General features: G+C 36.0%; 2 protein-coding genes across 2 annotated transcripts in view; both read right to left on the bottom strand.

Moving 5' to 3' along the window:
- Positions 1-1,346: 1,346 nt before the first annotated feature.
- On the bottom strand, positions 1,347-17,535 carry LOC150080561 (uncharacterized). The gene is made up of 11 exons (XM_090381507.1): positions 17,447-17,535; positions 17,189-17,248; positions 15,376-15,476; positions 10,742-10,805; positions 8,907-9,070; positions 7,904-7,982; positions 6,526-6,571; positions 5,499-5,575; positions 5,279-5,381; positions 4,335-4,409; positions 1,347-1,476 (listed from the first exon to the last, which is right to left on the bottom strand). The coding sequence occupies exons 2-11, from the start codon at positions 17,195-17,197 to the stop codon at positions 1,424-1,426; spliced, it is 771 nt and encodes a 256-aa protein (XP_090237633.1). The 5' UTR covers positions 17,198-17,248; positions 17,447-17,535; the 3' UTR covers positions 1,347-1,423.
- Positions 17,536-18,028: 493 nt separating this feature from the next.
- The window catches only part of LOC150080560 (uncharacterized), a 57,070-nt gene continuing 47,273 nt past the window's right edge, over positions 18,029-27,825 (bottom strand). Inside the window, exons 24-29 of the mRNA XM_090380736.1 lie at positions 27,106-27,204; positions 23,578-23,757; positions 23,092-23,226; positions 20,900-20,984; positions 18,423-18,511; positions 18,029-18,112 (exon numbers count right to left, since the gene is read on the bottom strand). Of these exons, the coding sequence (XP_090236862.1) occupies positions 18,029-18,112; positions 18,423-18,511; positions 20,900-20,984; positions 23,092-23,226; positions 23,578-23,757; positions 27,106-27,204 (672 nt within the window). The remainder of the gene's footprint in view (positions 18,113-18,422; positions 18,512-20,899; positions 20,985-23,091; positions 23,227-23,577; positions 23,758-27,105; positions 27,205-27,825) is intronic.

The following is a 27,825-nucleotide window of genomic DNA, read 5'->3' as shown; positions in this document are numbered from 1 at the left end:
TCATCCGTGAACAAAATATAGACTGGAAAATTCAAGTCTTGAACACTTTCTTGGAAAAACCACTGCGCAAAAGCCACACATGCAGGATGATCTTTGGGGAGCAGTAACTGAACCCTTTGGAGATGAAAGGGGTGTAAGGAATCGTTGTGCCAGACACGCTGTACACTGCAACGAGACACTCGTAAGGCAGAGGCAACGGCACGTGTGCTGGTAGTAGGATTATTCTGAACGGCATTCAACGCACTTTCTTCCATGGCGAGAGTTTGCGTCGAACGTGGTCTGCCCGCACTACTCCTGTTACCTCTAAATGACCCATAATCGCACAAATTTTGATGCGCACGCACAAACAAACGGTGGTCCGGTACATGTCTGTGTGGGAAGCGTTCTCCATAAATTCGTTGAGAGGCTCGTCCATTGCACTCTGCTAATCCATACACTAGGTGCATGTCTGCCAGCTCAGAGTTCGTATATCAATGCATGCTCTTCGTGCGGCGACTACTGCTTGAATGAGTAAACCAGAAAATTTCCCTCTCCCGAACAGATGAACAGCGCCGTGTACCGACTTACGGTGACGTTTCCGGTTATGGGTTCCTATGCGATTCACATTCCTTTAGATGTTACCTACCTCCCCTAAACGTTTGTACCAATGTTTTTGAGACACCCTGTATAAACTCTAGAAGGAAGGGAATGAATCAGATTGGTCCACTGGATATTGATGGTTCAACTGTTGATGATCCTACTCAGGTAGCTAACAAACTAAACGAATATTTTACATCTACATTCTGACATGAGGAGTTATTCGGGGAGGAGAATGCCACAGATGTATTAAACTCTGGCAATAAGCTAGATAATCTTGTAATAACTGAGAATAAAGTGGAGGAGAAATTGTTGAAGATAAACATAAGAAAGGCACCTGGGGTGGATGGAAGCTATCCAGTTATATTAAAAGAGGCAGCAAAGAAAGTAAACAAACCCTTAGCCATAATTATGAGACGTGCTTGGACTCAGGGAAGTCCAAGAATGAATTCTACAAAATTATTTTTCTCTAAGGACTATGATTTGTATTTATTTTAATTCGTGAAATGTTCACTAGTGATGGCTTCATCAACTTCGAAGAGTGGATTTCCATTGCCCGTAATCTGCCACTAGTTTGACTAAATAATAGTGAAGGATATGGTCTAGTTTCTTTAAATTTAATATCCTTTTCTAGCCTGAAGAAATTGCATAAAGTTCTGTAAAGGATGAATTCCTCATGACCCAGTGATTTGTTGCATCATAGCTTTCAACTGGTGACAATCCCTTGCTGCTGAAATAGAATATTGCAGAAAATAGGAGTGAGTCCTCAATAAAAGAAAAACAAATTTATTACCGATCAGATACATTTATATCGCGTCTTTTGTGAAAAATCACTATATCGAAAATACTATTCGACTTTCTTCAAAATGCCTCGGGTACCATCCAGTATCACAGTATCTCCTGAAAAAAAATATAAAAGAAAATTTTAAAATGGATTTAGATATCCATCTGAATATCATATGTACAATTTTAATTCAAACAGAATATAGCATTTCTATCAAATTTCAAAATTTTATGATAATTCAAATATAAAGGGTTACTCGAAAATAAGTTGAGTTTTAGTTACTTCATTACAGACATTACGTTAATGAAACCATGATTATATTATTTATTGTCTTTTAGGGAATTTACAAGGGGGTAAATGAGAATTGTGTGCCAGTAATCCTGAAATCTCATTTCTAATCTCATGGCATACTCCACATTCAGGTCTATGAAAGGCTAAATTCTTCATACGTGGTTTGAGGTTTTATTATGACTTTCAGGAGAATGTAATTCGTAACTCCTGTAATAAAATGTTACTACAAAATAAGAGTGATCCTTAAATATAGGGGAAAGTTGAATTTTATTACTGATTCGAGGTATATTAACACGAGGCTCACACAAAATACATCTGTTCCAAAGTAGAATTCACCCTTCGAGTTGTCTTTTGTGAGAAATCACTGTATCGAAAATACTTTTCAACTTTCTTTAAGAGACCTCAAATACCATCTAGTATCCTAGGATCTTCTGAAAAAAAGGGTGTAAATCTCCCTCCATGTGTGGTTGAACTTTCTTTTTTCTCTCAAATTCAAAATTGTACTGATAAACGTCTAAAATACAAGAGATAAAAATTTTCATAAAATTGAATTATTCCATAAAAATTCCATATTTTATATCCTTAAAAATTCATTTGAATTTTAGCACTTGATAATATAATTGTACAATTAATGATAGTTTATTTTATTCTTTACGAGATAAGCTTCACGATTCAGCTAAGACTCTTGCTCTTATTCGACGCTACGTTCATTCACCATAAATGAAAATGTAACTAAATTTGATATACTAACTAGGTCTGTCTAATGTGAAGTGAGGTGGCCAGTCTGCATTAATAATAGTGGACAAACATTAAGGTATAAATGACAAAAATGCAATTTTTTGCAAAATAATTTACATGAGTCAATGATATCTGATGGGCCAGCTAAGACTCGATGGTACGTATGCGCTTAGATGAAGGAAAGCGTCTTTGCATATGTGTGAAATATGCAAATTTGGTCATGCATACTCGAAAGTGGACGTCTATCAGAACAGGCTGTAGACCTCGATAGGAAGCATAATTACCCTGACACTCATTGTCGGAGATTAGACGCAATTTCTAAAAGCTACATTGCAATATACATGTCCATGACATTCTTTACAGTGATTTTTTAACTGATTCTCTCAACGCTGCTTTCAACAGTCTTTCATGCTGTTAATGAGGGTTCAAGAGTTCTGGTAGTATTGAAGCCCGCTCTTCGAGGAGAGAAACTATTCCGCTGATCAAATTCCTTTTTTCTTGAAGATGTATACCTCTCCACATGCCTGCCCATGGTAGCAGAATTCCTCCTCCGTAGCAGTCCCCTTTGGGTTGGCTTTTAGTCTATCACGACTAGACTGAATGTGGACTCATTAGTGAACATCAAATTAATGTTCACTGATGAGGTGAAAGGGACCCAAAATCTTGTTTTTGTGCTATACTAGTGACCTACTACTGTTGTCATCGATCTTATTTTACCATATATAGCTCTTTGGAATACTTTCCTGTGTCCTGAAACTGTCTTTAAAATCGGGTTGTCATATTTGGATGGATATTTAGTATCGCTGGTGATTTGTTGTCCGCCATCCGGCAGATCGCTTTTCAATGTATCGAGTCATTCATACGGTATCGCTGTGCAGATTCTTTTCGGCTAAATATATCTAACTCCATATTCGAGTCCATGTACAGCGCAGACAGTGGTAAGATTTGCGAGTAGGGATAAGATGTCGAAAGAAAAGCGTTTAGTATTTCTAAGAAGTAAATTTTATTCCAAAGTCAGGAATGTCTCCAGGTGGGCGGGTTCGCAGTACTACTCACTCATTACTAAAGAAAATACCGTGGGAATGCGCAGGCGCTGTTAATAAAATGATAATTAAAAGTATTAAATAAGCTTATTAAAATAAAATGGTAATTAATTAAAATTACCATTCTTCAAAATGATAATCATCAATTTTAATAATCTTCAATTATTGAAAGGGTCTCCCCGTTCATGGTTAAAAAATTCTATGAGCTTCATTACATACGAAACATTAGAGGTAGAGAGAGAGACATAGAGAGAGATTCATTGAAATCCTTTTCCTTACTATTTTATCATATTTGTAGTCTAAAGAAATGCGTGATTTACATTTGGTGAGTGCACGGCTAATTTTCACCGTTTTTAATTCTCATTTCACTCATTAAATTCTGTAGTATTTCCTCTTACAATTATCTGAATATTTTTCTTTCTTCTTTCAGCTTAGAAGACCGATGTAGAAAAAAGAGAAAGTAATAATACCAAGAAGGAGAGTTCGTAAAACTAGAAAAACTTTGATAAGAAAATAAAACCGCAGAGACGACAGTCTTATACTATCATCAAGCAAAATAATTCACTTTAGTGGGAAATATTTTATTAAACAATTCTCAAGGTTTGTAGTACCTGCCGCGAGAGGAATTCATCAATTTTAACACAGACACATGAAGCGAATATTTTAATAATAATCATAGCGAGATTAATTCGCCGTGCATAGTTTTTTGTAGATCCTGTCAGATCGGTCAAAAGAACATCAAGCCTCTATGCAAAGTAAATAAAATTTTCGCAAGTCGCAAAGTCTTTAACTGTGTCTCTTTCTGGATAAGGACGTTGTCTGTTCAAGATACAGTGCACACTTCCCCCCATTCAAAATTTCTATAAGCTTGGATTAAATGCACCATTGAATATAACGTTTACCTGAAGAAAACATGGAAGTTGCTCCGTGCAAACCAACCACGCATGGGAGACCATATTCTCGTGCGACAACTGCCCCTGAAAAGAGAAACATGAAAATCATCGGGCGAATTTCACAAATCAACGCTGACTAGTTAAAAGAACACTATAGCACACCCCACATATAATATTTTAGTCGCACAGTCATTTCAATAATTATTGAACACCTTCAGAGCAGTTGATACGAACAATAAAAAATAGAAAATGCAGCGTGAAAACATATTTTATTTTGTAATAATAAAAAGAAAACATGCACTGAAATTCCATGGAATTCAAAGTTACTGGCATAAGGAAATAAAGCAAGCAAATAAATTATAATGGTTAAGTTAGGTTAGGTGTGCGTTAAGCGCTAATATAATTAAAAAGGCACCATGAAGGAAAGACCAGAATTTCTGGGAGAAAAAACCATTCACCCCGCGTTCGAGACTGACTAAATCAGTCACGAAGAATTTGAAGTCACTGACTAACTTCAAACATCTGAGTTCTAAGTCATTGACTGATTTCTAACTCGGATATTTTCTACATGATGTTGGAGAACCAAGATTATAACCACAGAGAGGGCAAATTATCATTCACTGCATAAACTGTGGATAATATGAATGATCCAGAAAAATATTTAGACAGCTGCAAATCAAAAATAATGGTTATCTATGTGACCTATCGACAACGTTCATACAACTTACTACCAGAACAGTGACCTTCAAGATAGAGAAACGCAAATAAAGTGCACTGGTTCAAGTTTACAGAAAGGTAACCAGACGTAATTTCGAGGAAACTTTAACATTTTTTTTTGGAAATTTTCGTTGAGATCAATAAAAAAGTAACCTATGTAAAATTCTGTAAAACATAAAATCGGTGATGGTAAAATGAAAGTCCCCCTATTTTAAATTTAGGGCACAGTTTCTTACCGTGAGATATGAGACCACCAAGTTCAGTGACAACTCCTGAGAGCATGGGGAAGTAAGGACTCCACCCGATGTCTGTGCTTAAGGTAATTAGAATATCTCCTGGCTAAAAGTGAAAATAAACGATTTATTTGGTTTAAATTGTGCAATTCAATGAACAGCCTTTTCTTAGAACAAATCACTGAAAAAAAAAAACAAACCATACAGTAAGCACGGCACAAACCTGAATACTTGAAACATCCTGAAAGCGTTGAACGACTCTTGCAGTACCTTTCACCACACCGTGACTAACAGGAGACCCTGAAATAACACAACTTCCATTACAAGACTACAATTGTAATTTATTTGAGAAATTTAAAATACGCCATGATTTAGACCAGTGGTAATGAATAAGTGGTGTGGTACTACTTTGTCTCCTTACATGACTACTAAGATGTGATATCACACAAAATGTCTTCCTTGTTTTGGTGAGATTGAATTAATATTTGAAATTTCAAAGAAGTCAGTCTTATTCCCAGATTTTAGTAAGTGTATATTTTGTATATTAGCTTATGTGCTTTGCTACTTTATTAAACACTGTGGAGAGCATTCAGAACTTCACTTTTCTAATAAAACAAACATGTAATGTCTTCAAACCGAGAGAGAAATAAAAAATATCATGAAGCTGAATACACTTCAAATGTATGCACATTAGGTTATACTTAGAAAGGTGCAGATTCGCTGATCTTCAAGATATCCAACGACCACTTAAAATCCTAAAATTAAAGGAAGAAAGGTGACGCTCATTATCGACAACCCAAATGCACAATTTCCAGCCCAAGGAGATTCACTCTCATACTCACGAAGAAACAAACAAATCAGAAAGAAACAAATCAAACTCGAAAGGCACACTGTCATGGCTACCGCCGTCTATAGTTTAAAAAAAAGAAATTAATAAACGAAATGCAAATTTAGACTCAGCTAATTGACTAGTATAAATTAAACCCAAATATGCAAATTAATCCGTGGGAAAAAAATCGTAACAAATGATAGAATCTACTTTAATAATAATAAAAAAAAAGTGAATCAATCAATAATAATGAAATTTACTATTATTATTCATTTCTTTCATTTTTAAAATTTTAAAGTGCTCGTTGATCATCTTAAAGGTCAGGTTTCAAAATTGCACCTTGCCAAATATAATCTATTGTTACATACATTTGATGTATCCATCTTCGTGGTTATCTCCATCATAATCCTTCAGAACTTACCTTTCATCTCTAGAGTAGTTTTGCTCTCTAACTTTTTGTAGATTACCTAAAACAAATGAATTATAGTTTAACTTTCTCGTAATTAAATTACTATCTAAATAATGATATATAAGAAATACATTTACCATAAATTTACTTTATTTGATGCTACACTATTCGCTAAATGAATGCATTTGGATAGAAACATTACTTTCAGTTCATTGCAAATGGGCAAAATTGTGGCTTGTCTCTTAGAGAAGCGAAAAATTTAAAGATAAATTTCATAATTCGCCCCACCGAATGAAACAGTGGAGAAACTGACGCAAAAATTTCGGAAAGAGGCTCTGTGTGTGTATTAAATATTCACAAAAATCAATAAGAAGAATCGGAAACACAGGACAGGCATACAAGAAAGTGGTTCTTCCTCCCACAAACCTTACTTTGTGAACAAAATATTTAAGGAACTCAGTATTTCATAGTCTAGTGTTCCATAGTCTAACAACTGATGACAGATGCACGTGCATTTGTTTACCGAATGCCAAGTATTGTTATCAAATGATGACCACGTTCAGTATTGTGCATGAATTCTAGGTAACTTGTATTAAATTGAAGAATACTTGAATAATTGTGATCAAATGAATAATACCATGCCTTGATGACAGATGTGCAAAATATGCGATTTATAGAATGGGGAAAAAGCTAATGATTGAGCACAAATACCTTTGCATTTCTGAGAAGACAGCGTGTTGTTGTAATAGGGTTTTAGGAGCATTAGCGATTTTGGCCATATTGCTCAGTGTATATTGCGTGTGCTCTGAGGTCGGATTTCTGTTTGCTGACGAAAAACCTGACTTTCCGGGAGAAAACACCATGCAACCCTCGCCTGAGACCGACTAACTCAGCCACGTTGTGACAAAGGCCCATAAAAATTCCTCCCGTCATCGACGGGACTCGAACTCAGGTCTTTCCACCCGATGTGGGGAGGACAGCAATCCTACCATCTGTGCTACCAACGAAGGTAAGAAAGCGTGTGGACAGTGGTCTCAATTCATGGTATCTTTTGCCTGCGAAAATGAGAGAACAACAAAGGTCACCAATATCCTCCAGTATTTTCGAGCTTCCAGAATGATTTGTAAATCATTTTAATCGAAAAGATCTTCAAATACAGTAAAGTTTTGTAACAAGATGAAACAACAGCTCATACACAGCATAAAATCTGCTATAGTTAATGTTTCCTGATTGGAAAATTTCACTGGCTTCTACCTTCTGTACCCTACACAGAACTCAGATCTGCTGAATGGCTGACAGTTTACTTTCTCGCGTGTGGAGTTATGTTTATAAAATAGCTGAGATGTCACATATTGCAAATGATTTTGCTAATTACAACGATAAGACTTACCGGCTTGGGAATCCCTGGAGCCATTTCTGGAAACCTCAGCTGATCCAGTTCATTGTGGACACGATGCCTTCGTATCACCCTAAAATAGAATAATTTATTCATTAAAATATATGTTCTGTACAATGTTAACTCAGGAGATGTCTTGGCTTAATTACAAAAATGACATCTAGCAGTAAACGAAGTTGTGATAGCTACTCCCTTCCTCAAAACTAACCTCGTATTTATCACAGTGGTTAACATCGCTGTTCTTTTTTTTTTTTTAGCGAGGTATGGTACCTTAGATGCTTGGGATTAATTTCAAAACAAGCAAACCTCTAACTTATCTAATGGACGTTGAAACTGAACATTAATTAAATACAGTATATCATTACGATATGTAATTGTCTGGTGTTTCATAAGAGAAAAGGACTTCTTAAAGGAGCACATATCTGGAATTTGCATTCAGTTATAAAGGGAGATACGTCTACCAAAAAGCCAAGCACTTGAGAGAACACAGAAAATTATTTTAAATGATAATTCCATTTAACATTAAATTTAGCTAACATTAAGTAATTTTAGAGGAACGAGCCTTCCCTTAATATCAAAATTAATCCTTCTACGTGATAACACTTAGGAATTGCAAATCAAGAATGGTATTCGTATATAATCCAAGCTGTCGTTGGGTTCAGAAAGTCAGTAATTTCATTCATTTTCAATGGCTGGGAAAATGCTTTTTGAAATGTTGGCAAACCACTCGAAGACCAGGGCACACAAGGTCTTAGACTACTTTCAAAATGTCTCTATTTTAGTCCAGAAATGGGTGAGTGTGAATATATATATAAGCAGTTGTTTGATATTTTTATCAAATTAGATGAGATTATTTATTACAAAATTATATGAGAATGTGTTGTAGTAATCGTAATAAATTAAAAATAAAATTGACTATAGCTATTTCTTTAGTTTTTGTTTATTGGTTTTCATAATAAATGCATATACTCTACTATTAAGCATGTTCTTAACTCACTTTGATAAAAGCCGTGGATTCCTCGTGAGGAGAAGAGTTGTTATTTCATCCATCTGCATGAAGCAAACTAATTCAGGCTGAGGTAGGTATCCTTCCAACACCATCAAGGAGCCGAGTCTTCGTAAACCTTTACGCAGGTCATCCACGCTCCTCACAAACATCGACTGTAAAATGCATTTAACTTTCGAATTTAAAGACATCTTAGATATACAGTATATATTGTATATACAAATAAATTCACGAGTGAAAATAACTTATTAGTCATTTTCATAATTTATTTACAGAAGATAGATTCAACGAGCCATACTTCAAGTTGTCTGTAGATCAATTACAACACATTAAGTACAAGCACGCGTAGCCCATTAATTTTTATCCCAGAGTTGAGCAACCTCATTTAATTTCAGTTAAAATGTCATGGTCGGCTAGATAACTATAATAATTGTAACAGCTGGAAATTTGGTTTGTTTATATTAATAATCTAAAAAAAATAATAATAACACCCCTCTCGTTGATATTTCTATACCTAAAAGGAGTGTATGCTTTAAGCTCAATATAACCCGAGTGACATATATCCGTGTAAATGAGAATGATTAAGGTAGTGTCAATTCAGCAGCATTTGTTTAAAAATTCCCTTCCTGGCAGTTATACTTTATGAAAATGAAGTATGGCTGCCAGGAACATCGATAGAAATGTCCAAATGTTGCTATAGGGAGTCGTAAAAAAAAGATTATCTTGGTGAACAGTGAGTCGTTGATTACAGGAACAAATTTTGTCTATAGTTGGTTGTTTCATAGCTTGGGAAGATTCACGGTCAGCTGGATAGGTACCTATGGGAGGGAGGAGTCAAATAGGTGGTTTGTTTTATTTTATTATTTATTTATTTGTCTGATGCAGCAAATCGTATGTCTTCCTTGCACCATGTGGCTAATACTAACGTTGCACCGTGCTTGAGATAGGTGTAGTAAGGGACTGAGAGGTAGAATCAGTGAACATCACGTGAGAGTTGTACGTGGATGGGCATCGTCCTGCTGGAAGATAGCATTTGGGATGGAGTGAGAAAAGGCAGGAGAGCTGGTCCTAAGAATGTTTTTAACATAATGTCTTTCTGTTGACGTACCATCAATAATGGCTGTTGCAACTGATAGATTCCCATACCATAATTCCAGATATGCCGCTTCCTAATGCAGGCTCTAATACCTCTTTCCGTGGACAATTTCCAGACACTCAAATAGCTGCCACTGGATCTCAAATATAAACGTAATTCGTCAACAAAGACAACATGTTACCACACTCGTGGTAGCACAGTTTGTATAATCCCCATCTTCCCAACAGCACGTGGCAGAGATGTGAGTTCGAATCGCGTCAATGACGCTGGGAATTTTTACGGGTCGTTTTCACAGCGTGACTGAGTTTGCTCACCATTACTTTCTTTTTATCTTCATATACTATTTTTATGCCTCACTTTATTTTCGTGTTTCACCTTATTTGTATCTTTATTACCTCCTGGTTATCTGTCTGTTAACTTTTACGCATTTTTATATCTCCTTCAGATTCCATCGTCAGGGTAGTAACAGGCACTTCACTGACATTCTATTGCGCCGATCGCATGACATGATAATCATTTACATCCATATACTCATTTATTCGTGCAAATTTTCATAAGCAAGGCAACTTCAATGACAATCGGTGTATAATGAGCCAAGTAATTTATAATCTTGCTTTAATTCTAATTGTTCAGTTATCAAACAGCTAAATGGGAGAACATTAAATACACAATACTGTTAAAATGATACAGTGTACCGATTCTTTAGGTTCAATCTACAACAAAATCTTACCTTGGACATTTCCCTTAGTCTCACACTCCTACGGCACTGGGGCAACAGAAATTTCAACAAACACCTAAAAATAGTTGACAACAGTTAGCCACATTTGATCATTAATACTTTGAATAACAATGATTTCGACTTCATATAAAGAATGGTAAGTAGTAATAGGCAGAGCTACAGGGCTCAATAAGTTCTACATTGTCTGCAGACATGGTAAAGAAGGATAAGAAATTTCTGTTTATATAAACTGAATATGTTCTATGGCCACTTTGCGGGATGAAAAGCATCTACAACTATTTCCGCAGATTAATATAACTCTTACTGAAAGTGACATTATTGCACTACTAAAGGCCAAAATCTTCAAACTTTTTTATTTTCTCGAATGACAGACGGATCATTGACTGTCATAGAACCATTTAATTCTCTGATGAAATAATAGTCACGAAAACCTAAAACAGCATTTTTATTATCCGAGATATTCTACCCTCCAAAAAAAGTATTCAGATACTCTTTCCCCAACCCAAACTGCAGTGAACGGTGGGAATGAGGGGTGTTCAAAACAGGAAAAGGTACTCAAAGTGTGCTAGGAGATATTAAAAACAAGCAGAATGAATCGCATATTGCATGCAAAATGCAATAACGAGTTTCAAAGAAAGTTGAAAAAGGGTCAGATAAGCTAAAAAACTGATGGATAAGAATCATAGATACACGAATAAAGTGATCAAAACGAACTGAGCGATGTTCTTGGAAAACTTTAAGGTAGAGTTCCAGATGTCCATAGAAGTGTCTGTAAGGTGCTGCACAGTACGGCTTTGGGTGGCAGAATTGCATGCAAGTGAAACGAATATCAAGGAATGCTAGACTTAGCGGATTGATGCCTCTTCCACCTTTATTGGACCGTGAAAAGGAAGAAAGGCTACAAGGTTTTTCGTACCAACAACGAAATAGTGTTCAAGGTTTAGGCCTAAATAGAAGTAAGATGAATTATTGAGGCTCGTGGCAGAGAAGAAAAATGCATGGGATACATATAAATTATCAGGCGACACAGAAGAATATGGCTGATAATATAAGCCAGTCTGTAATCAAGTCACAAAGGAGGATAGGCAGGCAAAGGCAGATTACGAGAAATCTTTGGCAAAGGATGCAAAGAAAAACAGCAAAGAGTTCTTTACTTATGTAAACTCTAGAAGGAAAGGGATGAATCAGATTGGTTCCCTTGATATCGATGGTTCAACTGTTGATGTTCCTGCTCAGATAGCTGATAACCTGAATGAGTATTTGCATCTACAATCACACGTCAGGATTTATTTAAGTAGGGGAATGCCAGAAGTGTATCTAACTCTAATAGGGAGCTAAGTGATTTTGTAATAACTGAGAGCAAAGTGGAGGAGAAATTGTTGAAATTAAACATAAAAACTATTGGTCATAATTATGAGACCTTGCTTGGACTCAGGGGAAGTGTACAAATGTATCCCCAATTCACAAAAGGGTTCAAAAGGTGACACAAGTAACTATAGATCTGTTAGTTTAACTTGTGTTCCGGGAAAAATCATGGAGTCTGGTTAAAGAAAGGCACTGCAGGATCATTTAGATCCTGCAGTGCCTGCAGTAATAGTTACGACATAGCATGGGTTGGTTAAAGGGAAGCCTTGTCTGGCTAATTTTTTTGGATACTATGATGTGGTCACAAAGGAACTGGATGCAAAAAATAATTTTGATATCATATACTTGGATTTCAGGAAAGCTTTTGATACTTTTGATACAATATCAAAATACTTTTTGATACTGTGGAACAATATCAAAAAACGTATTTTGACATTGTTTTGATACTGTATATGGGTAGCATGGAAGACTACTGTACAAATTGGAGCGATATGGCATTAAGGGCAAGTTGGTACAATGGATAAAGGGGTGGTTGAGTGGGAGACGACAGTGAGTGGTAATCAGTGGATAAATATTATTAGTGGAGTTCCCCAGGGTTCGGGGTTGGGCCCATTGTTGTTTTCTATATTTATCAATGATATTGATGAAGGTATATCAGGTTTAATGTCCAAGTTTGCAGATGATACAAAGGTTGGTAGGGTTGTTAACGACAGTAAAGACAGTATGCTACTCCAACTGGATCTAGATAAGTTGGGCAAATGGGCTGAAAAGTGGCAACTGAAGTTTTACTTTGACAAATGCAAAGTACTGCATATGGGTAGCAATAACCGAAGAGAAACGTACCAGCTGTTGGTACTACACTCAGAGAAGTGAAGAATGAAAAGACCTTGGGGTCTGCTACTACTCTAGTATGCTACTTCAACTGGATCTAGATAAGTTGGGCAAACGGGCTGCGAAGTGGCAACTGAAGTTTAACATTGACAAATGCAAAGTACTGCATATGGGTAGAAATAACCGAAGAGAAACGTACCAACTGTTGGTACTACACTCAGGAAGTGAAGAATGAAAAAGACCTTGGGGTAATTGTGCAGTCAGATATAAAGTTCGATGAACAGTGCAGACGGGCTGCCAGCGCAGGTCATGGAGACTTGCCAATGATATATAAGAAGTTTGCTAGCAGGGACAAGGAGGTGATTAACCCGTTATACAAGGCAATGGTCAGGCCACACCTTGAGTACTATGTACATCCTTCCTAAAATAAGCAATCCAGGGCTTATTTTAGGAAGGATGCTGAGTTGCTAGAAAGAGTACAAAAAAGGGCAACAAGATTGGTGAGGGGAATAAAGGGGTGCGCTTACCAAGAAAAGCTGAAGTCCTGCAAATTGCAGCGTCTGGAGACTAGGCACCTACGTGGTGATCTGATTGAGGTGAATAAAGGCTTAAACGGGTTGAGCAAGCTCAATGCTGATGGGATTCTTCCTCTTGCTCAGATTACGAAACTGAGGGGATATAGTTTCAAATTGAGGAAACACAGTTGTAGAATAGATGTGCGGAAATTTGCCGTTAGCAAGCGGATAGTTAATTGTCGGAACAGAATTCCATCTCTTGTTGTGAAAGTTGATAGCTTAAATTTAAGGCTGAACTAAATAGGCATTTGGAGTGAATGGATGGGTGAAATCGGAGGGTTTTTTTTTTTAGGCTTATGCTGCATAAGCTTGCTTTCTTGCATCGCATCGTATTCCTCAACTAATTTTAATGCTGAAGGTGAAATGGACATCACTGCCTACTAGATCTGCTTGGAATATGTAGGGCTCATTTCCATTGAAGTGCCACAGTGTGGACACCACGAAATTATCTAAGATGAGATTTCAGTGAATAACTTGGCATTTATGGTTTTTGGTTCTGAAACCAGCAGTTCCAGTACGTAACACGAGAAGAAGTACCACATCATGATAGCGCTCCTTTCAAACCTCACTGTGGGTACAATACACTCCAGTAGATGATATTCCTCAGACATTTACAACATCAAGCTCTACCGTCCGATCTGATGACTGAGCAACGCTACTCTTCTCTATGAAGAAATGTGGGTGTTGCAAATATCATCTATTGCATGTATTATGTTCACAATGAAGTTTCGAAGAGGGAGGAGTATGGTGTGGCTGCTTCTCATGGATACTATGAGAAGCAGCCACACCCACACCATTTGAACTGTTTGTTTACTTGAACTGTTTGTTGCAGTGCCAGAAACCATCAATGGTGAACCGTACACTAAAACTTGTGGCTCCCATTCTCTGGCAATTCCAATGGAAATAGGTCCTTCATATTCCTGCAGGATAATGATCTAACACATATAGTAAGCAGTGCAAAAACTAGTTCGAGGATAACTAATCCAATATTTCGATTAGCCAGCCCAAAATACAGACGTGAATCCGATCGAACAATTTTAGAATGAATTTGAACCGCGGGTTAGGGTGCGGATAATAAGCTACCCCACTAGCTGAAGTGGCTACTACATTGGAGGAGGAACGAACACAGTTTCTTGCTGCCTGCTGCAAGAAACGGATTGAAGGTGTCGACGAATTAATGCTATCATTGGGGATTAAAGTGAACTTACATCTTATTAATCTGTTCATTAAAACTCGTACTTTTTCAAATTGATGGTGTCCGAATACTTTTCATAGGGTAGAGTACACGAACGAAAACTTTTTCAGAAATACTTTGTCATTTTCGATGAGTATATAAAATAACGAAAATTTGGTATTACAGAGTTATGATAATTATGTTATGAAAAATATGTTCTAACAGAAATGCTTAGAAGTTAGCAGATAGTTGATTTCCTCTGATGATTTACACTGGCATCTTGCCTTCAAAATGGCTCTGTCTATAAAAGTAGAATCAATAAAGGCCATTCTCTTAAGAAAGTTACGGTAAGTTGAAACCGTGGAGAGTATAATATGGCTTGTAAATCGGTAATCATAGGACATCCATGTCTGGCGACTTCAGTGACTGCCCCGTTCTTTTGGTAGTCTTGAAATTTAGGAACACAAGCGCCATTTCATCTCTAGAACACTATATGTCGCTTCACATATGATGATCAAGAATCTCATCTGGCCACTTAGCCCATCAAGGGGAAAGCGATTGCTGATGTTCATGTCATTCCCAGTCCATTGTGGTGCTACTACCAACATTACTCTCGTTTTCCCTGATGAATAAAATGCTATTTATTTCAGAAGATAATGAATGTAGTTTTTAAAACTTACCTTGTTTTGAAATCAGCAGGAATTTGCAATTTCGATATTATTTCGCTGACGCTGCTGTTTTCTTTAGGCGAGATTTCTTTCCTTGTGCCTCCAACTGAATTCTGAAAGACAAAATCCATGGGTAAACCACCATTGTTAATACTCCCTTCCAAAAGCAGCTATCTTAAAATGATGAACATAATATATACTCTCCTACCAAAAGTCAAAAGTCAGTTTAGTAATGAGCATAACATATATTTATTCAAAAGAATCATTATCAGTTTGGCCCGTCTACTTCAGTGTGCACGGTGGAAGACTTCCTACTAATATCCGGTAGAAATCTGGTGCTACTGTGCTCCAAATTTGATTTAAATCTTTCCTAAGTCCGCTAACGAAGAGGTCTTTCTTTGCCTTTTTCTTTATTTGAAGCAGTTACCTTCGTTTTTAATGCAAATTCTAATTTTTTTGGAGTTTCTACTAATAAAGAGCCACAAACAGGTTAAAGATTGGGTTGCAAGAGAATCTTGTTCGCACTTTACTTTCACTTCTGTAATTTGCATTTTTTCGGAAATACACATGGGGGAGGGGAGTTGTTCCAAAGACCAAAAGTGGAGACCATTAATGGATTTCGGCTGGATAATGCGCATCTTCTGAAGTTCGGTGCAAACCGAACGTCAGAAGATGCGCATCACCCCATTATCTATTGTCACATTATTATCCATTATCAATCATCCATGAGCATTACCCGGCTATACTTTTTATTGAAAGTAGTAGTTTGCTAGTACCATGGAAGAGTTAAGGGCAGGCAGGTAAGCTTTCCTGGAGATTGTGTAGAGGTCGGAATTGGAGTTTGAGTCCTCTAAACGGTAAAGCACTCTGGTCCAGTAAGGCATTTCCACCAGAGCCCGATTTTGTTAATAGCAATACGGACGAAGTTATGCTTAAATAGGCACATATTCACTTTCCAACCTGCCTATCAGAAGGATCGGTGTGAATCCATTTATACAAAAATATCGATAAAAATACGTTATTTTCTTTTGTGTAAATTTTTACATTCCTTATTTCTAAATTGCTAAAATTTCTCTTGTTTCATAAACCTCTTAGTTCATTGATTTTGTTAATTTCTGATCTCTGTGTGATACACCCAATTATCATACACCGAATTGTCGCGCATACACCAAATTGTCGTATTCATTGAATCGAAGTAGTCATCAATTGTCTTTTACCAAAATGCCACATACAGCGAAATGTCATTCACCAAAATTGTCTTGTAAACCGAACTCTTATGTACCGAATTGACGTGGGCCATGGAGCATATCATTGCAGGAAACAGCATTTATGATTCTCTTCGCTGCAACTAATGGAATGGTCCATTCCATGAAAAAACTCCCAGATTATGACACCTCCCTAACTTCATAGTTGGGATATCACAGTCCAGTAGTAAGCGTTTCTCCAGGCATCCAACATACATAAAATTTATCAGATGAGTATATGACGTAACATTGTTCCGATTTCCATTGAGCTACATAATTCTGGTTCTGTGTGCATTACATTTTGTACCAATGGTTTTTGTTATTCTCCTCTGAAGCTGTACTGACTCTTTCCGCGTACTCTATTTTAGGCCTACATGTTTTAAATGAATTCTGCAAAAAACAGCAGATAACGTTCATAATCTAAATATTTGTATACTTCGTAGTACAATTTATTGCAATTAGAGGAGTGTCGCATAACTTTTGACAGGAGGTCAAACTTTTCACACACACACACACACACACACACACACACACACACACACACACACACACACACACACACACACACACACAATATTTACCTGCATCATTTTAACCAGCGGTAGCGGATCTTCTCCCCACGGCACACAGTAGAAGTCGCACTGAAATTGAAATTTAAAATTTATCCAGAACTGGAAAGGAAGAACCAATAAATAATTTTGTTAGACATTGGGCAAAACACAATGAAACTTTTCTGTTCTTTCTGAAGTAATGAAACAGTTACTGCATTAATTGGTTAAATGAATTGGTCTTACTAGCCTTCAGTTAAATTCTGAAAGATAAACATAGTGCAGATTTACCTCTTTCAGACATCTATGCCCATGTGTCTCTAGAAATTGCTTGAACTTTTTACTGGATTTAGATGGAGTCTCTTTTAGCCACCGTAAGGCCTCCTGTAATAATAGTAAGCAAAGAAAAATAGCAGACATTGTTCCAATAAGTTGTATTACGTTAACCAAACAAAATCACAATTATTAAAGACATATTGGCAATTTCGTTTACTGTATTTCTCTCATTTTACATTTAAATATCAGCGAAACAATGAAATTGCTTTGGTTTCGTTTTCTTCTCTGGTGATTCTTCAATAACCCGTGCTATCTCACTGAGTTAAATCGAAAAAGTCTTCGAATCCATAGAATAAAGAGTGGAATGTTTTCTTAAAGGCAAGTATGGTATCTTCATTTATTATTGAGTGCTATTTCTGGAAAAGAAAAGTGTAGATAATGGAAAGTAAATTTTTTAAAATAAAAGCATTAGTCTTTTCCCCTCTTAACTGCCTTGCTGGTGTATCATCAGAATATAGACAACTATTCTAGAAAAATGCGAAATAATATCCTCCTGTAAGTTTAAGTAATTACTGTAAAAACAATATCTATAGAGCATCAAAAGAGATGGATACCTGCCTCTGAACTCATAGCTTTAAACTTGTTTGGCTCTATATCTTCAGATATCATGGAACTCAGAGTCTGAAATGCAATAGAGAAAAAAGTTATTTAAAAATCACGGAACTATGTCTACTAATTTTATTATGTGGCTAATCAATATCGTTATTTAGACTTTATAGAAAATTCTACAAAAAAAATTCTGTCGAAGATAGTAAGACCTATGGACCAAATTTCCATCTAATTTCGAAATCAAGAGTGGTAAAGCTTAGACCTAGATAACATTCTTTCTATTCCAGGGCCCAAGAGACAGTTCAGATAAGCAACCAACTTATAAAGGAACGAAGTAGTTAGTTTTGTATCCTTTTGAAATATGTGTGGATCATATATTAACCTGGATTGCAGCTGGAACATCTGCACTCTCCACCTGAGTACAAGTACCGAGGAGATACGCAAAATCCCTAAACGCTTCTGTGGTCTGCCCTGCAATAAAAAAAATTAAATAAAGTGAAATACAATTAATGTTTAAATTTAATAAATATAAAAAAATAAATTATATAATAAAAAATAGAATTAAGAAATAGTTTTAAATAAAATTACAATTATAATTAAAATTTTTATAATTAAAATTTTTATAATTAAATTTATATTTAAATATTAATTATAATTAAAATTATAAAATAAAAATATATAAATAAATATATAGAAATTAATTTCTGAATATTATTCTTTAGTAAAGATGGATTTCATTACAATGGGATTCAGGTAATTGGTTTGCGATGGAAGCGACTTCAAAAGCAGTGGGTGGAACTCATATCAGTTGATGTCATTTATAAGAATTCCAATTTGGAAATATTTCCCTCATTGTGAATAAAGTTAACGGCATAATTCCAGAACAAATGACAGTGTATGCGCGAGAGAAGAAGCAATCCAAACAAAAATCGAAACCTATTATTTCAATGGTTCCTCTAAGAGGTAACTTAGATTTGGTTTGATGATGGGGTTTTTGGTCTTTTTTTGGCCAAAAACTACAGTTAAGCCTAATAAATGGGTGCATTGCATTGACTGCTATTGGCCAAAAACGACCAAAAACCCCATCATTTATAAAACAAACAACTTGGGTTAATATATGTAAATTGCCTACATTAACCGCTAGATTTTAATAAAAAATTTAAAATACCACGCGTATTATATTAATCCCACAAAAAATTCAAAACTTATTGCTGCTGCGATTGCTATAATAAACATTTATTAATAATTGATTAATTATTTATACATTTCATAACAAAAAAACGAGCTCTTCAACTGCGCTCTTCAAAAACAACAACCCAGAACTTTTCCTTTCTCCTCATCCGCCATATTGTATATTCATGCATTCCTCCAATAAGCGCGTACGGCACCAAACAAATATTTACTGTTTCAGCTACAAGATGAAGTATATGGATAAGCTATGTGATATGTGTGAAAAAAAAAAAAAGAATAATAATCGCTGAATTTATATTTGTCTGATTTTAATAAAATTTGGGATAGTATCGATAAACCTTTCCAAGAAAACAGAATGTATAGTTTCATGACAATCCGTCGACTGGGAGTCCAGTTAAAACATGCGGACGGACAGACGAAGTAGTGTTAATTACGTGTTTTATGTGAATATTTTGTATATAAACATTTTAATTCTTTGTAAATTCAAGTTTAATAGATGTCATTAAGCTTAGACACGATTAATTCTGATGTATGTAATGTGAATATCATAATCACGCTGTTTGTGTTGTTAAACTGACCATTTTAAACAATAACTGCCAGGACTCTAGTTGGCAGTTATTTGCTTGAAGCAAAATTAAGAATTCATTATTTTAATTAACCGTTATATAAAACTTACAATTCATTATTTTCATTAGCAGATATTCAATCATTTTATTCAATCATTCAATCCGATATTCATCATTTTATTCAATCATTCATTAGCCGATATTCAATCATTCAATCAATTTTATTTTCAATTATTCATTGGATATTATAGTATATATATATCAATCCCCTCGCATCCATTGCTGTCGGTTTGTCTCTTACCAACGTATTACACTTATTTATCTATTGAAGGACAAATAAACATTTATTTTTAATAAAGAAACAAAAAAAATGTCCCGACAGTGAATTTCTCTCAGAAATATATTGGAGCAGACTTTTCTACGCTGAATCAAAAGTTTGTCTATAAATCCCTCCTTTCAGATCCTTCGTCATGTGATTAGAAAAGCATATTATGGAATTTTTTTCGTACCCCGTGGGCGAGTTAGTCGGTCACCGACCCTCCAGTTTTTCATTTCGCAGAGCAAGCAGGAATTTCAGTTTATAGACAACCTCACAGCCTTATTTGCTTTTTTTCGAACTTCGAGGAGAAGGATCAGGGACAGAGAAGTACAATTCAAGGATGCGACGTTTGTATTCCCTGTTAGAAGGGAACTTATTAAGGTCAGCGTCAAAGGCCTGGGCACAGAAAAGGCAGGAACTTATCGGATAGGTGGAGACGGCTGAGATGTGGGTATAGAGTTGGAGTCGCTCTGAGGGAAGGCTCAGGGACTCTCCATGAGTACAGGTCCCAGAATGATGGTGCCGAAATCTCACCAACCATCATTTTGATAGTCGTGGTTCCCAAATCCTTTTTAATGGCAGAAATTTTTTCTTCTATGTAGGATGAACTGATCAGTCTATTTGTCACACCGGAACGAACTCATAAGCAGACTCAATATTGGAAATATAATAATAATGTCCCGGTTCCAGTTCAAAAAAAAAAAATCAGTTATAAAAATTAATTATAAATAACTGCGATTTCAATATAATACATGTAATTTATGGTTTTAAGGATAATTATACCTTTTCTGGCCTTTGAGAGAACAGAGTACAGAGTTACATTGCACAGCGATGCCGTCATAGAACATTGAATATGGCGAATGTAAGCCTGCAAAGAAAATCTTTTAAAATTTTCATTTATTACTTTATATTTATTCTGCAGGAAAATGAAATGTCTAACTTGTGGGCAAATACAATAAATTTGACAAGAAAATAATGTACTTTGAGAACACCTTCGTATCTTAGATAATAATAGTTTCTTGATTTACTAGGTGGCATTAAACCCTGATATATATATAGGAAGCTTTGTGTCGATTTACTGAGAAGTAAATCATTGAGAACAGTTTTAAAAATGCATTTAATTGTCATAAATAACAACATATAAATGTAATATTAACATTAATAAACTAACAGAGGCATAAAATTGATTCTTCAAGAATTAAATTATGAAAATTATTTCTTTGTAAACTGCCATATGCAATAACTTTTCTAAAATATTTAGATAAATATGACGTGACATATTTATACATTTTGCGTTTGCTCCAATTACCCATTATTAACAATTCTCTAAAATATATCCGCCCCAACCACATTCACTAATCAAGTAGTATACACTCAGTATCACAAATATTGTCCTACTAAAAGTGCAAAAGAAGCATCAAAAAATCAAAAGTAACCTCCCCCCTCTGAAAACTGTCTTTGTGTCAAGTCAAAAGGGCGCATCACAAGGAATAACTTTTCATGTCTGAATTAGCTGTTCCCAGAAAATCGCTTCAGCTTGAACATATTGAGGATCAAGCAGCAATAATAGTAGACAAATTAGTAAATCTAGAAAGTCAGAGCTTCCCTGACTTTCTAGATGGACTAAAAGAAGTCACAGAAAATCTGCAACACCAAAAATCATGATTCTTGCTATTCGATTTGTATATCTTTGCTGAATCTTAGGTGAAGGGCTAATTTTTTTGGATGTGGGCACAGTGGGATTCTTCTGTTACGCTGCCCAAACAGTCTTCACACTTTTCTAAAGATAGTCTTTCCCCATTCTTCATTCTAGCCAGATTCGTACGAATACGGAAAGGAAGTCATTGGAGTTGTCGTTGTTGTTATAGGGTTTCAGGCGCATCAGCAACTTAGGCCCCAGAACACCATATGTAATGTTTGTAAATTACGTATGTTCTGTATTCGACTTGCTGTTAGCTGGACGAAAAATCCCAGTTTCCAGGAGGGAAAAAATATGCTGTCCTCGCCTGAGACCGACTAACTCAGTCACATTATGAAAAAGACCAATAACGTTTCTCGCATCATTGACGGGATTCGAATTCGGGTCTTTTCCACCCGGTGTGGGGAGAACGGTGATAATACTAACTGTGCTATCCACGAGGGCATCATTGGAGTGGATACCGTTTTAAAGTAACCACCTCTAATGACCGTGTTATTCTTAGTTTCGGTTCAAATTTATAACCTCTTTGGCTGTTTACATATGTATATCATCACGATGTAGTGGCATGCATCCAAATGTGATACTTTGTTTACACCAAAGCAACTAAGGCTATTAGGCATTAATGTAATAGGGCTGTAAGTTGTGTGTGGTGTTAAAACCTAAGCGTCAGGAAGAAATAACCGGGCACTCCTCGGACCAAGACCGTCTAACTCGGCCACAGAAATGGAAATTTTCAGACTCTTTCAATATTAAGTAATTTTTGTGACAATGAGTGTACAACGTAGAGTATGTCAACAAGATTGATACCATTTACAAGATAGATAGAACTAATGTCTCTTTGCCCGAGTACTCGAAACTGTTTTCCAGTTTGTGGCAAGTATTGGTGGAAATATTTCACTCACTACTTCATCAGAAAATTGTTCAAGTGGTGTTGACCTTTATGGACAAGTCCTCACCACTTCAAAAGTTCATCTCTTTAGTGGTTCTCTTAAGCTCAAATCGAAACTGGAGGATCAGAAATTTGAACTCATCGCAACATAATGCCACATAACCACATATGAATATGAATTTCATCTACGCTCATTTTTTATATAAGAAGGGGCTAACTTCGTTCATTACTTACGTTCTGGAATAAGAGAAACACGAAACAAACTGAAAATAAGATTTACCAACTCTTATTTTTCACTTGAATAAATACCTTTTCCAGGACTTAGAAAAATAAAGTTACTTTCTTTCGATCTAATATTTGAATTAATATTTAGTTAAAATTCCTTACCTCCATGGGATGATTAAGTTCCCTTTGTAATTCCAGACAAAGCTTCATAGCACTGTGGAATGTATCAAAGTTCAAGGCCTTCTGAGTATAATGTTTTTTTGCAGCTTTGAGCCATCTTCCACACATTAGGAGAGCCTTTGATTTAGAAAAGAAAAGAAAAGAAATTGAGAAATAAAGTTCAAAAGAGACATTTATACTTTTTTTTCACTTTTGATGTTAAATATTATACTTGCGAGTATTCTGAGCGATTCGCAATGTTAAAGCAAAGTACTGTACATACTAAATCAACCTTTTTTATGTTATTTATATGAGATGTAGAGTTTCACACTTCTACATCTCATTTTTTTGTAGTAATATAGTTTGTACATAAATGCAGTTCAGTTATTTTATTCTTATCCGCGTTATGAGTCGGGTTCTGTGATCAACGTGTAAATTATAATTTAAGCAGGAAAATAAATAGCACGTGCCTTACAAAATGTTACTTACCGCTAGAAGGTTGAAGTTTATCTTGTGTAGGAAAGATTTGAATTTTGACGGTTGAGTGGAACCCCATCGTTCCTTACCCATTTCGAAAAGCTTAGGATCATCAATTATTCGGCCACAAAGGTTGATCATCATGCTAGTTGTGAAATCCGGTCCGTTTTCTTCAATGCCACGGAATAAAGTCTAAAACAAAAACAAAACAAAAAATTATATATATATAGAAATTTTGTTGATAAAATTGATAGAAATAACTCATACATAAAATTAAATTTGATGCGAATTTTAGAAATTTTACAGATTGATTAAAAATGCAACTACATAATATGCAAGTAGAATAAAAGGCAGGGTGTTCCGAGTGGACATCGACATTCAATTTCTGTGATTGCATTCAAGAAAGCTGACACATAACTGTTTTTTTTTTTATGTGAACCCCAAACACGAGAGGTATTAGAACCTATAGTACTTAGTACCGTGCTTAGGTTGGAGGTTGAGAAGACGAAAGAAGATATTTGTTGACATTGGACTTGAACTTCTGTAGACTGTAATTTTCAGGAAATACGAATGAAAGAAGGTTGTTCCAGAAAACGGCAGTTAAATGAATAAATGAGGAAGGTGAAAAGTTGATTCTGTGGGTTTGAAGTTGGACAGTAAATGGATGTTGGCTGGTGGCAGCACGTGTTCGGACTGTTTTGAAATAGAGAGCGCGAATTATAGAAACCAATTCAGAAGAACAGTGCCCATGGAAATATCTGTAGAAGAGGCATGCAGCAGAAACAGTACGTCTATGAGATAGCGAGTGGAGAGACTCTGTTAGAGATGAATCATTAATTAACCTAACTGCCCTCTTCTAAATGGAATCAAGAAGCCTGAGAGAGGTTTTGGGGGCACCACCTCAGATGTGGGAATAATATTCCATGGTAGAGCTGATCTCGATTTATACAGAGTGAGCAGCTGTTTGGAAGAAAAGTAACGCCGAGAGCGAAAGAGAAAACCATGTTTTTTAGATGTGGAGGAAGCAATATTTGTAATGTGCTTGTGCCAAGGGAGATTAGAAGTCAGGGTAATCCCCAAAAGAGATATATCATTTTGCCTAGAAATCGGAGTGTCACTAAAGATAAGCATAGGAGCAGAAAAATCCTTTTTTGCGAGATATAAGACAAGACTGAGTTTTAGAAGGGTTGAAATCAACTAAGTTGCCTTTGCCCCGCTGGAGAATTACCTGAAGATCGGCATTTAAGGAATTGGTAGCAGATTTTCGAGAAGTTGAAGCTGATTGAGCAGGACAAGGTTTCTCAAAATGGAAAGTGGAATGCAATGTGCTATCACCAGCAAAACTATGGATATGATTTCCAGTCAATGGAAAAAGGTCATTAATATACAAGAGGAAAAGAGTGAGGGAAAGAACTGAACCTTGGGGGACACCGGCATTAATGGAGAAGTTAGAAGACAGAGAGCCATCTACCATCACCCTCAGTGAGCGATCAGAGAGAAAACTGGATAACCAATTACTAAAAACAGTTGGCAAACCATAAGATGGAAGCTTGTTTAGGAGACCTTTATGCCAAACACGATCAAATGCCTTTGAGATGTCAAGAGCAACTACTTGTGTTTCACCGAACCTTTCCATTGAATTAGTCCATAAATGGGTAACATAAGCCAGAATATCACCAGTGGATCGACACTGACGGAATCCATACTGGCGATCATTGATCAGACGGAAGGTTTCTAGGTAGTTTAAGAGTTGGCGGTTAATTGATTTCTCCGTTACTTTAGAAAGAGTAGAAGTAATTGCAATGGAATGATAATTGAATGGGAGGGATTTGTCACCCTTTTTAGGAACTGACTGGTTATGAGCAAATTTCCAAGCAGAAGGAAAAACACCTTTGGAATAAGAAAGTGAAAAAGGCGGCAAAGAATAGGAGTAAGTTCAGGAGCACAGGTTTTGAGAACAAGTGGAGAAATACCATGAGGACCTGGAGCTTTGTTAGCATAAAGATTCATCAAAATCCTTCTAATATCTTTTTGACGGAAGACCACAGGAGACATTGAATGGACCGTGTTGGGAATGGTGGGAGTTGTTTTACCAAGATCATTAATACATGAGCTGGAAGAAAAATGGGATGCTAGAAGGTCAGCTTGCTCTACAGTTCATCAATTTTTTAAAAAAGTTATTATACTATTACAAATATTTATTTCTTTTAAGCACTGTCATCCTTGGATATGCAGTTAATGCATAATCTGTTAGGAATACTCGTCCCTGAGATCTATATTTAGAAAAATATGATAATTTATAAAAAGTATACAAGTATTTTGTAGTAAAAAACGAAATCCGTTTAAATACGGGAAAGTTTGTTTAGGCTACTTGACAGCATCTTTGAATTGCAGTTCCCTATGGATTGGAGATGTGCAAATGTATCCCCAGTTCACAAGGGGGATCAGAAGGTGACATGAGTAATTATCCGTCGATGACAGAAGGAATTTTTATGGGTATTTTTCACAACGTGGCTGAGTTAGTCAGTCTCAGGCGAGGGTAGCATAGTTTTTCTCCCGGAAACTCGAGTATTTCGTCCAGCAACAGAAAATCGACCACAGAACACACGCAATTTACAGACCATATATACCGAGCAACATGCCAGTCGCCGATTCTCCTAAAACCCAATAACCATAACAACAAGAATCTGCTCATCCCCCCCCCCCCACCTTTAGTGTACTATAGTGTTAGGTAGTGATCCAGAGTTTCCTTCATTAAGTATTGTAAAAACTTGCAGCATATAGAGCAATTTCTCAGCGTGTTCTAATGCTGCTCAGATACACTTGTCCCATCAAGACTTAACAGTTCCTTTAAAAATTTATTCAGAAACCGACAAATTTGAGCACAGCCCTTTCCAATTGAGTGATGAATGACGAACCATTATATGTCATGCGGAGTAGACATTCGAAGACATTACTTTTGTCTTTATTATTTCTGACTGAATCCTTATGGTCACATTGACCGAAAACGTACTGTGTTCCTGTGGTAAAGTTGTATCTTTTTATAGCATTCTCGGGGACGTGTCCCTATCATCTACCTCAGAGTATCACTTAGCAATCATTATCTGGTTTTCCATTCAATTCGGAAAATGTTCAGCTCTGACAGCGCAGTTAATTGTACGCTGTCATTTATTTATACACAGAAATTTTGAAATCTTTCATCCATTTGCTAATTATTTCTCAAATCTTCCGTAAATTTCAACTGGTTTCGTTTCATCCTTTCATTAAAAACTTGATTAAGTGAGTTGTTGCAACCAGAAGACATTGCCTGATGCCATCTTGGTTACTCTTTTTGCAGTAGGTCCCTACGAACTCACCTTTATCTATTTCCACTAATCCCACACGAAATTTACACCTCCAGCAATATTTGACACTTTCCTAGAAACAAATTGAGCGTAGAACTCGAATAGCAGTTTCAAAAGAAATGAGAATAGACACTAAAAGAAAACTATCTTTAATTTCTGGTATTTAACGTTTACCTAAAACATTGAAAATACTTACGTCAACTGCGTTTAACATCATGACATTACAGGATGACATCATACCTTGACGATAATATGGGTCAGCTGAACGGTCGTTTCTTTCTCTTCTTTCAATGAGCTGTGATAGAGAAAGCATCTTTTATCAATGTAATATTGCTATCCAAAGATCATATTCAATTTTATTACAATCTATTTTAAAACTATTTTCATATCATTTGCCCGACTGGCTTTAGAGATGATACATTCTAAAATAAAATGTATTATTACAACCTCTATGTTCATCATCCATTCAAGGATTTAGGCTAGGTGGCCTGTTCCGGTTTCAGTCCATCTTTTCTTCGGACGTCCAGGATCTCTTCTTCTAACTGCCTGATATTTCATAATCTTCTTTGGTAATCTTGCTGGATGCATCCTATCCAAATGATTAATCCATTTTCCACTCTATTTGTAGATTCTATCTATTATTGGATCAATACTTAATTCTTTACGAATATCAGAACTTTTCTTATTGTCCAATAATCTATAGCCGCTGATCTATGCCATCTATAGCCACTGATCTATGCCATCTATAGCCACTGATCTATGCCATCTATAGCCACATCTATAGCCTCTATGTTAAATTACCATAACAGTTCACGCAGAACAGAGCCTTTTACGAGATAATCTGTAAGTAGCACTCAAGCTAAGTTTGCACTTCAGAGGTTGTGCGGAGAGTAAGAAATGTGTGAATAAATGAGTA

This window comes from Mastigoproctus giganteus, chromosome 9, assembly GCF_048544385.1.
Source record: "Mastigoproctus giganteus isolate SK-2022 chromosome 9, ASM4854438v1, whole genome shotgun sequence".
Taxonomy (NCBI): Eukaryota; Metazoa; Arthropoda; class Arachnida; order Uropygi; family Thelyphonidae; genus Mastigoproctus; species Mastigoproctus giganteus.
This window is presented reverse-complemented; position numbering and strand designations above follow the sequence as displayed.

Bases quoted from the DNA above. Each gene is read 5' to 3' on its own strand.
- LOC150080561 (XM_090381507.1), bottom strand. The intron at 10,806-15,375 runs GTAAGTTTTAAA...AACTATTTTTAG, and splicing joins CCTGCTGATTTCAAAACAAG to GTGTTTGTTGAAATTTCTGT. The intron at 5,576-6,525 runs GTAAGTTCTGAA...GTGTTATTTCAG, and splicing joins AACTACTCTAGAGATGAAAG to GGTCTCCTGTTAGTCACGGT.